General features: G+C 38.8%; 1 protein-coding gene across 7 annotated transcripts in view; it reads right to left on the bottom strand.

The window, feature by feature from the left end:
• RIMS1 (regulating synaptic membrane exocytosis 1) overlaps positions 1 to 13,330 on the bottom strand; it is a 2,308,950-nt gene that overhangs the window by 576,686 nt on the left and 1,718,934 nt on the right. For all 7 annotated transcript variants that reach the window (XM_078648052.1, XM_078648043.1, XM_078648046.1 and 4 more), the window contains one exon: positions 1,443 to 1,555. In XM_078648052.1, the coding sequence (XP_078504178.1) occupies positions 1,443 to 1,555 (113 nt within the window). The remainder of the gene's footprint in view (positions 1 to 1,442; positions 1,556 to 13,330) is intronic.

The raw sequence follows: 13,330 nt of genomic DNA, 5'->3' as shown, positions 1-13,330 counted from the left end.
ATAAATATTTGATATCACTTAGCTGTTCTGTGGGCGTTCCTTGTAGTGTTGGAGATTTTTCCCTACTTTTATCATTGGGAACTCCCCTTTCATGTTGTTTGAAAAACCTCTGTGACCATGGCCCATTGCCTTTAAGGTCAGAGAAAAAGATGGCTTACCCGATTTTTGCACCTAAACTCCTACTTTACAGCTCGTGTTCCAGTGATTTTCTTTTGAACGGTCTTCACTTTTTTGTGATTTTCAGAAGCAAAAAAGTTGCTCCCTCAGTAGTGAAGATGATCATTGTTTTCTCTAGAAATACATTGTTGGCTCCAGCAGACCTCGCCATGTTTTGCCCATTACCAATTCTTCCAGTTAACTCCATACTCATGAAGAATGTGGTCACCAGAGGGTCTGGCTAGCTTTTAGGGCAATTAGGAAGTGCCCAACGGGCTGGTTTGACAGGTCATTATGTGTGCTGATTTTTGCTTGTTTGTTGGCCTGTTTTATGATCGGCTGGACCGATTTTTATTGGTGATGTGCCTGTTATGAAACCACACACTACCTGCAGGAAGCTCAAATATAGGCACTCTTACATATTTTACATAAAACTTATACAGAGAGTCTTTACAGATAAAAACAGATCCAATTTGCAAACATGGACCACTTTTTTAGCTGTCTAATTCACTAATGGGGGCAACTTTTACTTGGTGCCCAGTCTCACCCTGGGTCTTGACTCAGTTTCATGACTTAATGGAAACTTCAAAGCACCTGAATGCATATCAGGCCAGGTTCCGCGCATGACGAGCTGAGCTCGTCATGAGTTGCGCCGCTCGCATGCTCATGACGAGCTCAGCTCGTCATGTAACACGGCTTTTCGTAAATAGTCGCACAGCGCAAAAATCACGGCCGCACGCATGCGGTTAACGTGGGAGCAGTGAATTTGTTTTTTGCCCCTATGCATGCACAAACAGGGACAAATGTTTATCTGCCGAATCCCACGTGTGGTTTGGCTAAGAAAAGCTCATAACGTGTCATTTGTATTGTTCCTTTAAATAAAGAAGAACAGAAATGAGATAACAGTGTGGTCAGTAATTGAAGTTTTTGATTTTGTTTACTTCCTGGCTAATGGCGAACTTACCTCACAAGCTTGTCGACTTGTTAAGCATTTAAAATGCGACCATAATTTTCCGACAGTAATATAATGAATTTACTTATAGCACTTATTGTAATTGCACACAATTCTGCAGAAAGTAAAAATCTTGGCTTTTTTTTTTACATAATGATTACTTCATATAGCAATGTCTGATCTATTTTGTATGGCGTGCTGAGTGTATGGATCAATAAGTTAATACACATATTTGAAGTAAACATTAAAAAAATTCTTCACAAAAATGCCAGAACTGATCTACTACGTCATGAATGTATCAAAAAGGAGACAACATACACACTAGTACCCTTACCTTGGTATATTGCTCGCGCTCCAGTTCTTGACTAGACCCAGAACCTGATGCCTGCTTAAAACGATTCACTTTCATTTTCATCTGCCGTGTTCGCTCTTCCACTACTAAGTTTGCTGAAAAAATGTACAATAGAATACTATTAAAGAGGGGTCTTCGAGAACTGCCCAGCCATTATTTCTAAAAACTTTTCAGTAGTTTAATAACCTCTTTGATTAATTGTGAAGTGTAATAATGTATTTAATGTTTTTCATTTATCTAGTTTATTATTTTTATGTACTAAGCACACGCATACCTGAAGGTTATATGAAATGGAATGAATTATTATATGCTACAGTAAATGATTTAGTTTAACTACGCTCTTTTGTGCTCCACCACTTAAGGGGAACTTGAACATCTCCATCGAATAATAGTGTAATCAAGTACACCGAAGACATTTAACACAAAATCTCTATATAAAAAACACAAATGTATCTTTTTCTGCCTGGGGTGGCCGAGGACCGGAAATGCACATAACGTCTGAGGCCAACTGGAAGAGATGCGGCTGAGTTGTTTGTAAATCGCTTGCCCAAACGGTAGTATGCTTTCCTCCACCAAATGTCCATCACTTTCCTGAGCATTTATCTTCAACACGCTTTCTCAAGCAACAAGAAAAGAGGAACAGGAACCGGTTAATGTCGGATTCAGATTTAGGTGCATTATTAAATCTGTGATAAAGCCTTAACGTTAATTGCTATTCAAGATTTAAATCTGTTATCCAATAAACACAATCTACAGATGCTGCAGATTTCGGAAACTGACAGCATGAAGTGCAATGAAATGCCCACATCCCAGTAGGGTGAGTGAGTGGGGAAGCGTATCAGGAAGCATCGGCCTATGACCATTTCCATTTCAAAGGAACATTGAGGTTTAGCCTCGAATCAAGTCCATAATAATAACATTCACCCATGACTGCAGTTTTTAAGACGTTCTTATAGATGCTTTTAGAATGTATCTGCTGCATAGACTATGAGGAGGTGCTGATTGCTTTTATTGGACCAAAGCATGTGACATAGTGATGTTACAGATATGTATTTACTTTGGTTTGATCGTTCACATAAACACATAATTTCAAAATGTAACATATACATGAAATCAAATGAACAAATTGTCTCGAAATGCTACATCTTTCAAAATTATAGTCATGCATAAACTAAGTGATGATCACTAAAATGCACCCCCAAGAAATCAACCTCAGAAACCGTCTCCAAACAGGAGGCACCCCAATATAGTATTGGATTTAAATGGTTAATGACGGCTGAGGCTATATTTTTTGTCTAGTCTTTATTAATGGCTATGTCCCTCTGTTTGCATAACAAAGCAAATTTCACCACACCGTTTTGCATAGGCTTACAGGGGCTTGGACCATGTGCACAGTCCTACAGGAGACTACAAGATCATTACAAAACAAAAACAAATCATGGGTCAGGATGCAAACCTGGAACATATGACTAAGCTCAGGGAATCTTCCTGTTAGTTCTCTGTTTAGACCCAATATAACTTGCATATTTTCCAGAGGAAAGTGTGATTCTGGCATCCAATGGAACACTTCAGCAAGCGCTGACCACAATTTAGTTCTCAGTGCATTGTTGAAGCTGTATGTTAAATATAGGAGCTTTCTTTTGTAGTAGCAAATAAATATATAAGCTCTTTGTACTAAAAAGGCATGTCCACTGAGAAAATGAATGCAAATAGTGTGATCTTTGAGTGTGGATTGCATTCGGTAAAGTTTAGGAGGTGACAGGTAATGGAAACCCTCTTCTTTTTAAAACCATAAGCTGTTGATCTGCACAACCATGGACAGTAACATTGTGTAAAGTGGCTGTATAAATGTGGTTTATGACTGTGGAAGATACGAAAATGCTGAGGTGTTGTCTATATCTACATTATAAACGTATATGAAAGAGAATGAAAATGTGTCTTTTACTGCATGTAGGTTTGAGCAGATTCACTGTGGCCAACTGCTTGGTTGGCTCCCTGAGGCGGAATCGATGACCAACAGCATTCGAAAGGAGGATCACTATTTTAGTGCCGATAATGTGTCATGCAGCAAATGACAATACCCATTATTTGCCTAAATGTGTTTAGTTAAATGCAAATGTATTTGTCTTACAAACATATTACCCATAAGGGCATCTCTATCACTGAATGAAACACTCAAAATGTTTGGATTTGTAAGGGAAACACTGTCAGAGCAGTTGCACTGTTATTTGCCTTGATGAATATCTGACAATGAAAATATATGCTGATCCTGCATATCTCCCTTTCAGAAGGACTAGAGCCTTACGTTTATGACTAAAACGTGGTATGTGCTAGCTAGGGCCACAAAATGAATGAGGTTTCTCTCCTCGCACTGCAGTAGGCTTTATATCCCAGAATCTCGCAGCATGATGTTGTTGCAATACTTATTTGCCGGAGAGAGGCCTGATTAATCGCTAGTGGTTCTAACAGATTCTATTGTATCCAATGGCCACAGCTGGTCAATCTCTGGCCATGTGATGGTCAGATATTCCTTTGAAATAGTTGATTGAAAACTGTTGCTGTGCAGATTCCTGGATCTACCCACATGCATGCTGTAAGGGGAAGTTGCTATTGGCTTATCATATTTCTTTATTAAAAACTGACAGTTGTGTGGATGAGAAGATGTTGTTAAAATACAAAAGCTATGTTATGCTATTCATTTAAATTTAAGTACTGATGCAGAATAGATCATTTCTCTAAAAGAAGGCCAGTGGTTAATGTTGTTATTGGCTCAGACACTTCACTTACAAGTTTGACAAGAAACGTTTTGTATATTGTGAAGCTACTTGAATTCCCTTAAGAGCTCATGTAAAATGGAAATTATGGCAATGGTCGACCAAATTAAGCATCATGTTTAAATAACGTGGCAAGAAAAGGATATCATGTGACATTAAGAGACACATTCTCTGGCGCTAATATTTTCATCCATTTGAACTAGAAACAACATTTGTGTTGACATTTGCAAATTATATGACAAATGGAGTAAATCCATAAGTGTGCAGGAAATACCTCAGATACCGAATATCATGATTTCTCTGACAAGTGTATATTGTTTCATCAACAATCTGTTCTTTGAAGATAAAAACAACATAAGCAATCTTTCTCTTCTACATATATTTTGTAACAATGCAAAGTGTTTTTCCCGAAAATTGCAAACAATAAAACAGCATATTCTTATTCTTGTAGTTCACTTACTAGCTCAATATTTGCAATAAACTTTTCCGGGTTTGAAAAAAAACTGTAATTTAATTCTTATTACGTACAAAAAAGCAAGATAAAAATGCATAAAACATATCAAGTGTAATAAGCTCTTATATTGCCTGATGTACGCACCTCACAGCTTTTTGGTCTTATAATGTCATTGAATCTCTTCATGGCAATATTGGATCATACATTGTTAATTGTTAAGTATATGTATAACAAACACTGATGTCACTTGCAGTGGTCCAATCAAATATATTGTCGCCTGCATGGCCTATACATTCGCCCACAACCAAAAAAACAATGAAACGTACTTAAGAACGTATAAAATATAACATATGAATGTCTCATTGCCTTAGCAGACTCTCCATTGATACAGTTGTAGCAATTGTGTTGCTTAAATTGTTTTAGCCACCATTGACTTTAATGGGAGTACGAACTTTTTTGTGGGCAATCTTTCAACAAAAAAAGTGTAGTTGTTTCGGGAAACAAGTTAACTTTTAGCTCATGAAACCTCTTGCAACTTCTCCACATCAAATGTTAGATATTTACACTTTGCTGAAAGGAATATGAAGCATGGAAAATGACGCTAACCTTTCGAAGACATACGAAGTAGAAATGCATGCTGACACACACCTATAAGATATATGCTTAGCTGGAGGGATGTCTTAATTGATTTGGTTCACCATTTCTAAAGTTTTAAAACATAAAGGTAACTTTAGCATTTCCATTTAGCTGCAGCCAGAGCTAGTGGCCACTCTTCTACTAGCGTTGTCATACTTTCCAAGTAAGACAGCATGTGTTGTCATTCTAAGGCGACCATCAAACTATGGCTAAGCTACGATATTTTACAGCTTTTTACTTTCTAAGGGTAGAAGAAAGAACCAGATTGTCTAACACAGTTGATTTGAAGTCTCTTCAAGAAAGAAGGGCAGATTTCAATAATAATTTGAATATGCTATGTCATCATTTTAAATTAAAGCAGTGCTTACTGGAAGCTACTATTGTTTTATTGCACAGCTAAGAACTTCCGTGTTTCTGTTTTTCATAATTTTGGATTCTCTGCACTGTTTAGATTTTTAGGAAAACTACGGCTAACTAATTTCAACGTTCAACCTTTGTACCAACGTTCAACCTTTGTACCAACAGTATGTTGAGGTTTCAGCCTTACTTGCTTCTTCTGCTAAATTATGGGCTTCCAACATCTAAGTGGTCTCATTAATCAACATGTGGTTTTCACAGCATTTTGTGAGTGCAAATCATATCAGAAATCTAAAAATACTCCACAGGAAAACCATTTAATGAGCTCAAAATTATTATAAGGAAAGGGTGTCTAAAGTCTGGCCAGGATGGCTGCAGTCATACATTTAAATACAGCCAATATAAATGAAAATAATTGACATGGTCAGTGTTTATCATGAAAATAAGCCACGGATCCAAACCTGGCTGACCTACATTGGATACCCCTGCTGCAAGGAGATCACTTTTTAAAGATGTTGCTTTAATAAGGCATCAGTTGATTTTGTTGAATCGTGCTGGTTAAGCACAGCATGGCTTTGGCCCTGCATTGTGTCCCGCAATTTATAATTTAGGTATCGCAGTGAGGGTCCCTGGTTATTTTGGTTACTACCAACAGAAAGATCATCTGGTTGCAGGACATTATCACACTCATATAAGTGTTCGCAATTACGCTAGAGGGAGCCCTCTCTTGCATAAGCAACAAGTGTTGGTCTAACACAACTATCTAGTAGTGAAGCTGCGTTGACGGGTGTACTTGAATTTTCTTTGATGAGATTCACTCTACATGACAAAAAGTTAGATATAGTATGTGATTATCTGCATCTTAGGCAGTGCCAATCAGGTACAGGGGGCCTTTCCTGTTTCGTCTCTGCAAATAATCTGAACAGTTCATTTTTTTTCTTTCTCCACCAAGCGTTGAGCTAATGTAAAAACAAGTTATAATCCACAAAAAAGGTGAATATCATAAAGAACAATAACTAAAGAAACGATATGTGGATACTCATATGAAAAAATTAAGTAGTAATGGACTGCATATAATCGTTTTAGACCTGGCTGCTACACTTAAGCAGCATGGAGTGAAATTTGCCTCAGCTACTATCAATCCAGCACTGCGATTTGGCACTTTTCATAAAGGTAAAATGATTAGATCTCGTCGTTTTGATAAATCGAGCCACACAGGGGAACATAGACAATATTCTAAAGTGATTTTCTACCAAAGGAATAAGGGGTTGTCATACTTCTTATAACTCATTTCAAGGAATCAAGATAAAATAAAAGACTAAGGGGTCTATTCACAAACTCCACTTTGGAAGATGTGAAGTAGAAATACAGTAATACTGTTCATGTTTTGTAAAAATGCTATTTACTAACCTAAGTGTGGATACCTCTACCTCCACCACTCCTATCTTTTTCTCTGTGGAGGTCTCAGACGCGTACGCAGAGATCTCAGTACATGCAGGAATATGTTTTAGTACTAAATGTGGGAGGGACAGAGGAATGGCTTGAATACGGAGAATAAATACATCTGAGTGGGATGGGTTTAGGATGTGGTATGGAGAGGTGTACGGCGCAGACACAAACACCTACCCATAAAAGAGTAAGTCAATTGCTACTCTTCTCAAGTTACTATCGCCAAAAACGTCTCAAACAGAACCAAATGTTCTATAGCGCAGCCTTCGATTTAATCCAGCACAACACATGGCCACTCATTACAGGTACTTCAAGATACTTCTATATTGTTAGAAAATAATGGCGACAGGGACTTAAAAAATCTAACTCGGAAACCCGTTTAACTAAATAAAATATTTTGTATAATATATATATATGTATATATATATATATATATAGCCTTGTATCAACACAACCCTCCAGTACGCTCTCAGTAAACGTCACCCCGCCAGCTTAAATTCTAAGGGTGTTTATTCCATAAAACAACATGTTTCGAGTTTGAGTCAAACCCCATCTGACAATAGAGCAGCCATTTTGGAATGGGGCGTTTTGTGCAAACTTAATCATAACATGTGGCAGAAGTTTGCACAAACCGCACCATTCCAAAATGGCTGCTCTATTGTCAGATGGGGTATGACTCATTTCAGTCCCCTTTCTATGCTTATGTACTGCATCGTGACTTGTCAATTGCCAAATGCTTTATTAGTATCTATGTGAGCACTATTTCATTGAACGTGAACAAGGCTTCTCGTAAGCCGAAACATGTTGTTTTATGGAATAAACGCCCTTGGAATTTAAGCTGGCTGGGTGACGTTTACTGAGAGCGTACTGGAGTGTTGTTGATACAAGGATTAAATTACCGGCGTGCTCCGCCGGTTGTGTACGCCAATTCCCTCGGGGCAGCAAGAAGTCGGAAGGAGCGCTTTTTGGAAACCATATATAGACCAAACACTCTGTGACTCTGCTTCAGTGAGCGTGACTAATTGCCTCAATTCCTGTACTCTATTACTTCCTGGGCAACAGAGTACAGGAATTGAGGCGTCTAGAATCTAGACTGATCATTAAGTACAACATCCTCTACCCGACAAGTCACAACTTGGATGAAGAACTGGTCGTCCATTTGGGTTAGCTTTAACATACACTAATAAAAATAACTGAATATGCACTAAGTCTGTTTGCAACCTGACAACCAATGTTTATCAAATCTAACATCAATTTTAGTGGTTTTCTTGTTCTTTCGTTACAGGTGTACGTGGTCTGCTTATGAATCAAGATGCAAGAGAGCTAAGATATCTATTAACATGACAAACATAGTGTCTTTTATTTACTAGGTATAAATCAGTAGGAGAGATTTTGATTAAGGTTTGGCTTCAAGACCAATGTTAACAATGGTATTTGGAAGATCTAATACCCCAATGGCCATTTGTGCCCACTAGGGCAGAAGTGTACAACATTAAGGAACTGTCTGAAGTAGTGATTTTCATGGCCATAGAAGCTCACAGGGGTGGAACTGTGTAGCTATACGATTTTGATCGGCACTGTCACAATACTACTCACTGAGGATAACTGTGGGGTGTATCAACAAGGCCACGTATGCCCATTTGGGCAAAAAAATATTTTTACAAATCATGGCCAGTCTCAATGTAATTAGCCCACTGGGGCCGTTTAGTGTTGCTAAAGTTTTATATATTGTTTAAAGCCCGATGAAATGTTATGAAGCACACTTGAATATGATGGAATAATAGTAATGTTTATTGGATACATTAACAAATTATTGATTTTAAGAAATTATTAAGAACAGACGACCTCATCTATGCCATGACATAAGAGCGCCCAGCGGAGCTTCCGAGAGAGGTACGTCTGCAGGAGTATGCAGGGAGACTGCTCTGGAGTATTTAGGGGAGGAGCACTCTGAAGCACCCCGGGTCCCCCTCCCACTGGGACCGTGCTCAAATGCCGCACACTCACCTCTGCTGCTGGAAATGGGGAAGATCTACGGACTTTGGAAATGTCCCTTCCACCTCTCCTATCTCCGCTCTTGACCTGGGGGCGAGCTGGAGGATGAGGCGGACGGCGTTTCCCAGCAACACCGTGACAGGTGCTCTTGATGGAATTTTGACGATGCCGGAAACCATAACTGTCTATACTTACAGCGGTGCCCGAGCAACCTTGGCTGATGCCCAGTGGACCTGTCCTATGCAGCTGTAGAGAAGTTTGGCTCTGGTTCACCCCTCGGCCGGCACCTACCCAGCAGGACATCGGACATTGTTTTCCTCGCTTTCCCGTTGTGTTTCCTACCTGCATTCCTTACCCCTGTTTACCATTCCACCTCGACCTTTTCTATCCCCATAAGACGTGTTTACGCATTAATAACTCATTATTGTGGAATTCTTGTGTTTTTTTTATCCTATGTCTATACCTGTCTATGTTAATTATGTATCCTGTAACTCACTGATCCTCATGTAAAGCGCTCTGATACCTCTGGGTCTAGCCAGCGCTATATAAACTTTTGCAAATAAATCAAATAAAATGAACAGTGTCGAGTGTCAACATCGACATACTAATAAAGTGTTACTCATTTGAATCTAGTAGCATAAGCCCAAATAATGCAGTCGGGCCTAGCGTAATGTATCTGTGTATCAATACGTAACTTTATAAACCATGTACAGGCACTCAAGGTATTTGACAACGGATGTAAAATTAAAACCGGTCTTGCTCTATTTGAAATGTTATGCATCTGCAATGTATTTTTTTGCATCTTAGTAATTCTATTTCCCCAAATAAGATTTGTTGTGATAAATGAGTATAATGGCACAACCTAGATTCTGGTCTATAAATTAGTGTTTAAAATATATATTTTTGAATGAATTCACAATCAGTGTGTAAATACAAATGTAATGCATCACATAATATGGTATGTTATACCATTTGGTCATTATCGGTACATGTCTGGTTTCACTTTTTGAACCACATGGTGTAATTTAAATGCAATGAAGGAGGGGTCACATTACTCGTGAGCAAGAAGCCGGGAGCTCCGAAACGCTTTGAGTTTGTGGATTGCTGCAATAAATCACGCTTGCTGAAGCAGAGCCACTGAGTGTTTGGTCTTTATTTAATTGACACAGTGTTGAATATAAGAGGTGCGCTACCCCACCATGAGTTCACCGTGGTAAGAGCCTCGGGATTGAGTGATCCGTTGTAGTGGTATATATATATATATATATATATATATATATAATCCAAACAAACGATCCCGAACCTCCAACCAGTGGCGAACAGAGACCAGTGAATCCCGAAGTTGAGGCAAGATGTTTTTATTTTCAAGCACCAATCTTCAAAAGCATACAGCGGACTGACGCGTTTCGGGCAGATGCCCTTGATATATATATATACACACACACACACACACACAACACATTTCTGGTAATTTTAATATATATAATATATTGTTTTAAAATACTATTTAACTGACTAACTGACTCTATATCCAATGTATATTGAGCACTGTTTAATAAAACGAATAAAAGAAATACTATTTATAAATTAACTAAATAAATGCCACTTAATTATTTAATACATATTTAAACAAACGAGCTGCAATTTTTTTTATTAGTGCTAGATTTAAAATGCATATGTAAAATTATTTTATAATAAACAAATTATGATTTTCAAAAAGTCCTAAAAAACCATTTTAATTTCCGTTTGCTTTACCACAGGAAGAATTTTTCCACTGTTGCTGAGGTCTCCACCTATATGTGTATAGTTACAAGTAGTTGCATTCCACTCATAAATCCTTGTGAAGAGGATCCACCAGTTGGTGAAGGCATGCCGGTCTGCATATAGGAGTAACTTTACACTCAGAAATGGTGAACAGCAAGTTCTACCTCCTTATGTGCAGTAGTTCTTTTACTTGTTAGTACATTTAGACATGTAAATTTACCTTTGTGAATAAGTCTCCTAGTGCATTCCGAGGTTTAGTAATATGGTCACATAAGGTGTTCAATGTTTTAGATTTTCGACAAGTGCTACACCTGATTGTGTCTGACAGAAGACATTGGGGTGAGACTGGGGAGGAAAACTGGAGCTATGAATGTGAGGACGAAAGAATGGTTTGTTGTAGTTTTGTATAATTGTTCCTCTATAAAATGGTGGTATTGTTGAGTAATTGCTAAATGTTTGTAATTCTCACATTTATGGCTCACGCAATGGTTAGCATGCCAACAATGTACATGGTAGTGAAATACTTTTTGCTATCAATGTAAGAAGGTACACATAAGTATAGTCACTAGATTTAGTTTTCCACATAATGAAACAATAAGTTACTTACCTTCAGTAATGTCTTATCTGGTAGAGAAAGATCTAGCTGCAGATTCATTAACTTAGAATGGCCAGGGGCCAGACTGGATCCGGAAATATTAGTACAGCAATACCTCTGCATGTAGCAAAGTCGTTCCCCGGATGTGACGTAGACAGAGTCTATATAAGCCTTCTCCTGTTGCACTGACGTTTTTGTTTCTTCTGGGACAATTTTTTGCACAAACAATTCGGAGCCACTTATAGAAGCTGCCTATGGAAACAGTGTATCAAAAAAGAGACATGTTTGTGTCAAACATTTATGAAGTCCTAAATAAGGACATCATAATGCCAAGAGAGGAATCATGTAGGTAACAGGGCTAGCAGTTCACAGAGCGGTGAGGATGAGTGGGTCGTTAAAGAATCTGCAGCTAGGTCCTGCCAGATAAGGCATTACCAAAGGTAAGAAAACTATTAATCTGATACAGACATCTAGCCACAGATTCCATATTTTAGAATTAGATACCCAAGCAACACCATCCTTCGAGGCGGGCCTGTGAACCGAACTGCCAAAAGGAGATATCTGAATAAAACTAGCCAGTCATAGTAACCCAGCTGTCGAAAGAATCAAAGGTAGAGCAAATAAAATGCTCCACCAGAAGGACTGTCGGTAAAACGCATGAGACATCATGTGGACAACCTTACCCACATCAGAGGATTAAGGAAGCGTTGGAAAAACACTTCATAGAAATGATAACGCTATGTAGCCCGGTCAAGTGTAATCAACCCATGACCGAACAAGGCTAAGGGGCCAAAGACATCAACCCATAATACTGAATTACAATATTAGCTCTTGCTGTGGAAACAAGAACTTAATCCAACCTCTTCCTGTGACACAGAGGAAGAGGAATCTCAAAGCACACCCACAATAGAGACAGAGAGACACCCTACTATGCTGAACAAAAGAATTGCAAGAAGTACACAACAATGGTCGGTAGAGACTCATCTCGGATCGAGAAAATCCTTCTAGAGAGAAGATAACCCTCCAGGACTGTGTAATGTAGAAGCCCTGAGGAGAAAGGAAAAGGAAATGAATAAGCAATGACCAATTCAAGGACAAACTAGAGTCTCACGAGAAGCCCAACCACAAAATCATATATATATATATCTGTCCCCAGCATGCCAAGGCGGTTTGCTTCCTCAGTGGGGATGATACTTATTGTGTATTCTGATAGTCTTGTGTGTAGGAGTATATATATATATCTCCGCTTCCAAACACCAGCCAGATGCACATGTGAGCGGGTGCACACAGAACGGGGGTGTCCCCGTTTAAATAATCAAAGCTCCGAACATCCAAGGATCCTTACTTTGACAATTTGACAAAGCCCTATGGCGAAATGCGTCGTTGCTGTGAAGTTCCCGTAATAAATCGTTGGTGGAACTACCCCCTGTGAGTGCTACATTCTTTATGGAGTAAGGATCCTTGGATGTTCGGAGCTTTGATATATATATATATATATATATATATATATATATATAGATATATGTTAGACCTGTCCGCCCTTTGGGTGGTCCCTCCTATTTATTTATTTTTGTCCCCTTTTTGCCCCTCAATCCTTTCATTTTTGATGTCCACTGGAATTTTTCTGAGGTTGACCTAGGGGTTAGGTGCTCCTTGCCCCTATAGTTTTGTTCCCCTGCCTTAGATGCCTTTCTGACTAACGCCAGGAACCACAAAATGGTGGCTTCCAACTGCCACCTATCTGGCTACCTCAGGATTCAGGTCCATAGGACAGTATGAGGGTTTCCAGAACCTTCTGGACTCCTCTGGACATTCTGGGGTCAGCCTATATAAGGCGGAATGTTGG

Source organism: Lissotriton helveticus, chromosome 6 (genome assembly GCF_964261635.1).
Source record: "Lissotriton helveticus chromosome 6, aLisHel1.1, whole genome shotgun sequence".
NCBI classification, from domain to species: Eukaryota; Metazoa; Chordata; class Amphibia; order Caudata; family Salamandridae; genus Lissotriton; species Lissotriton helveticus.
The sequence above is the reverse complement of the archived record's forward strand: the minus strand, read 5'-3'. Positions and strand labels throughout refer to the sequence as shown.